Genomic DNA, 2,500 nt, shown 5'->3' on the forward strand with positions numbered 1-2,500 from the left:
AACATAGCTATTATTAGTGATCTGGGTATGCATATTAGTACGTGTTCCTTATTTACATATTCATGCATGGATGTGGTAGCCTTGTGGTTAAGGTGTTGGACTACTGATCGGAAGGTCATGAGTTCAAATCCCTCTCTGGATAAAGGTGTCTGCTAAATGCCAGAAATGTAAATATATATATAGACAATACCACTTACTGGTGTAGAGATGCTCCTAGTTTTAATCGGTGACTTGATGTTTATATCCTGGTGTGTTCACATGTAATAGGATGTGATGATTTTTTGCCCCCCACCCCCCCAATCCTCAGTTGTCTCATCACAGCTCTACTGTGTTTTGTTTTTATTCCTGTTCTCATTTAGCTAGAACTGTTACTCATCTTTTTTTTTTTTTTTCTTCACTTTTTCAGAGAAAAAGTGGCGCAACGGTTCCTTCATTCGTCAATCGAATTCCCTGTAACGACACTCCACCCACACTCATAAGGACCAATAAGTTCACCGCCGGATTTCAAAATATAGTGGATGCCTATGGAGTGGGCTGCTACAGGGAGGTGAACCCAGGTGGGTCAGGGTGGTGAATCTGGGTGGGTCAGAGAGGGTGCGTTAGTAAGGGTGGTGAACCAGGGTGGGTCAGGGAGGGTGGTGAACCCGTGAGGTGAACCGGGGTGGGTCAGGGAGGTGTGTCCCAGGGAAAACCCAGGGAAAAAAGATGTCCATTATTCAGATTTCTAAATTTTCTGACTAATTTAGGTCATTGGAGGAGATTTTAAATGGACATTTTGTAGAAATCTGTCATTTGCTTAATGATTTTACCTCAAGGTCAAAATTTATAGCCACAAACGAAGTGCAGACACAGTGTGCTTATTAATGTTCAGCTTGCAGCTCAAGTCTGGATGTAACGTATCAGATGCTGTGTAGATAACAGGAAGTCTGACTTGTCGTTAACGATGATCTATACAGTACAGACGACACACCTTTTACATGGTTCAGGTCCTGAAGTTAGTTAGCGAGTGCTCCAGGTTCATGTGATACTGAGGTTCCTCATGTCCTCGTCTCTCACAGCTCCGTACACCATCATAACGTTCCCCTTCCTGTTCGCTGTGATGTTCGGAGACCTCGGCCACGGCCTCATCATGTTCTTCTTCGCCTTCTGGATGGTCGTGTACGAGAAGGACCGTAAGCTGAAGAAAACCAGGAACGAGGTGTGTTTACAGTCCACATTTCTTCATCATCATCATCGTCAACCCTTTTTTTTTTTTTTTAACTCTGTCCAAACTGACCGTTAGTATTTCTTTCTTTCTTTAGCTCTGGAACACGTTTTTTGAGGGACGCTACATCATCCTGTTGATGGGTGTTTTCTCAGTGTACACCGGGTTCATCTATAACGACTGTTTCTCCAAGTCGCTGAACCTGTTCGGCTCCGGGTGGAACGTCACAGCCATGTTCGTCCAGGGTCCCTGGCAGTAAGTCTCTAGGTTTAAATACATTCAGAAATAAATATACGATTTTAAATATTCCTGATAATTTCAAGTACTTTTAAAAAACTAATGCTGGTTTACGCAAAAACACAATATAACTCTACATAAATCTGAGTTTGTTTATTATTGTATCTTTTTCTAAATGTATTTATTTTAGTTTTTATTTTTAGATTTGTTCTGTTATTTTTATTTATATGTCACTCGGACTAAACTTTCACTACGTTCTTCCGCTAATCCGTTCTCTCGTTCGCTTTTTTTATTTACTGTTTATTTATAAAGTTAAACATTCAACATGGTTTTAAACATTTGAGTTACAATTGTTTACTGTTGTTTAATTAAAATTCATTCATTTATTATGGAAATAGAAAAAAAGAGGCGTTTTATTGTTTTATTTCCCGTCTGTTTCGATAGCATTTATTTTAATTATCATTTTAAACCATTGTAAAAAAGCAGTACATCTTTTTTGTTCTTTCACTTTGACTATTTTTAGATTTATTTTTATATTATATATACATTTAATTTATTTTTAATTAAAATTTATTTTTTTTTTTAACTTGAAAGAGTAAATAAATGTTTTTCTTTTTTTTTTTTTTTTTTGCAATTATCTTGTTTTTTTTGGACGATATATTGTTACAGTTCAGTCTGTTTGTGTTAATGTTGTGTTGTTGTTGTTGTTGTAGGATGAACATGCTACACTCCAACAGCTTCCTCACACTTGACCCGAACGTTACTGGGGTCTTTCTTGGTCCGTACCCCTTTGGCATCGACCCAGTAAGTGCTTCAGTGCGACTGCTTATATTTACTGCTGTTTATTCTCCTTCACCTGCTTAGAGGAAACCTGATAAACTTTTTACATAGCAACACCCCAACAACCTCCTAGTGTACCATAGCGACACCTCAACAACCTCCTAGTGTACCATAGCGACACCCCAACAACCTCATAGTGTACCATAGCGACACCCCAACAACCACCTAGTGTACCATAGCGACACCCCAACAACCACCTAGTGTACCATAGCGACACCC

General features: G+C 38.8%; 1 protein-coding gene across 1 annotated transcript in view; it reads left to right on the forward strand.

Annotated features, from left to right (window-relative positions):
- The window catches only part of atp6v0a2b (ATPase H+ transporting V0 subunit a2b), a 23,657-nt gene that overhangs the window by 11,935 nt on the left and 9,222 nt on the right, over positions 1-2,500 (forward strand). Inside the window, exons 10-13 of the mRNA XM_060882978.1 lie at positions 407-557; positions 1,059-1,198; positions 1,302-1,459; positions 2,155-2,245. Coding sequence (XP_060738961.1) covers positions 407-557; positions 1,059-1,198; positions 1,302-1,459; positions 2,155-2,245 — 540 coding nt within the window. The remainder of the gene's footprint in view (positions 1-406; positions 558-1,058; positions 1,199-1,301; positions 1,460-2,154; positions 2,246-2,500) is intronic.

This window comes from Tachysurus vachellii, chromosome 12 (assembly GCF_030014155.1).
Source record: "Tachysurus vachellii isolate PV-2020 chromosome 12, HZAU_Pvac_v1, whole genome shotgun sequence".
NCBI classification, from domain to species: Eukaryota; Metazoa; Chordata; class Actinopteri; order Siluriformes; family Bagridae; genus Tachysurus; species Tachysurus vachellii.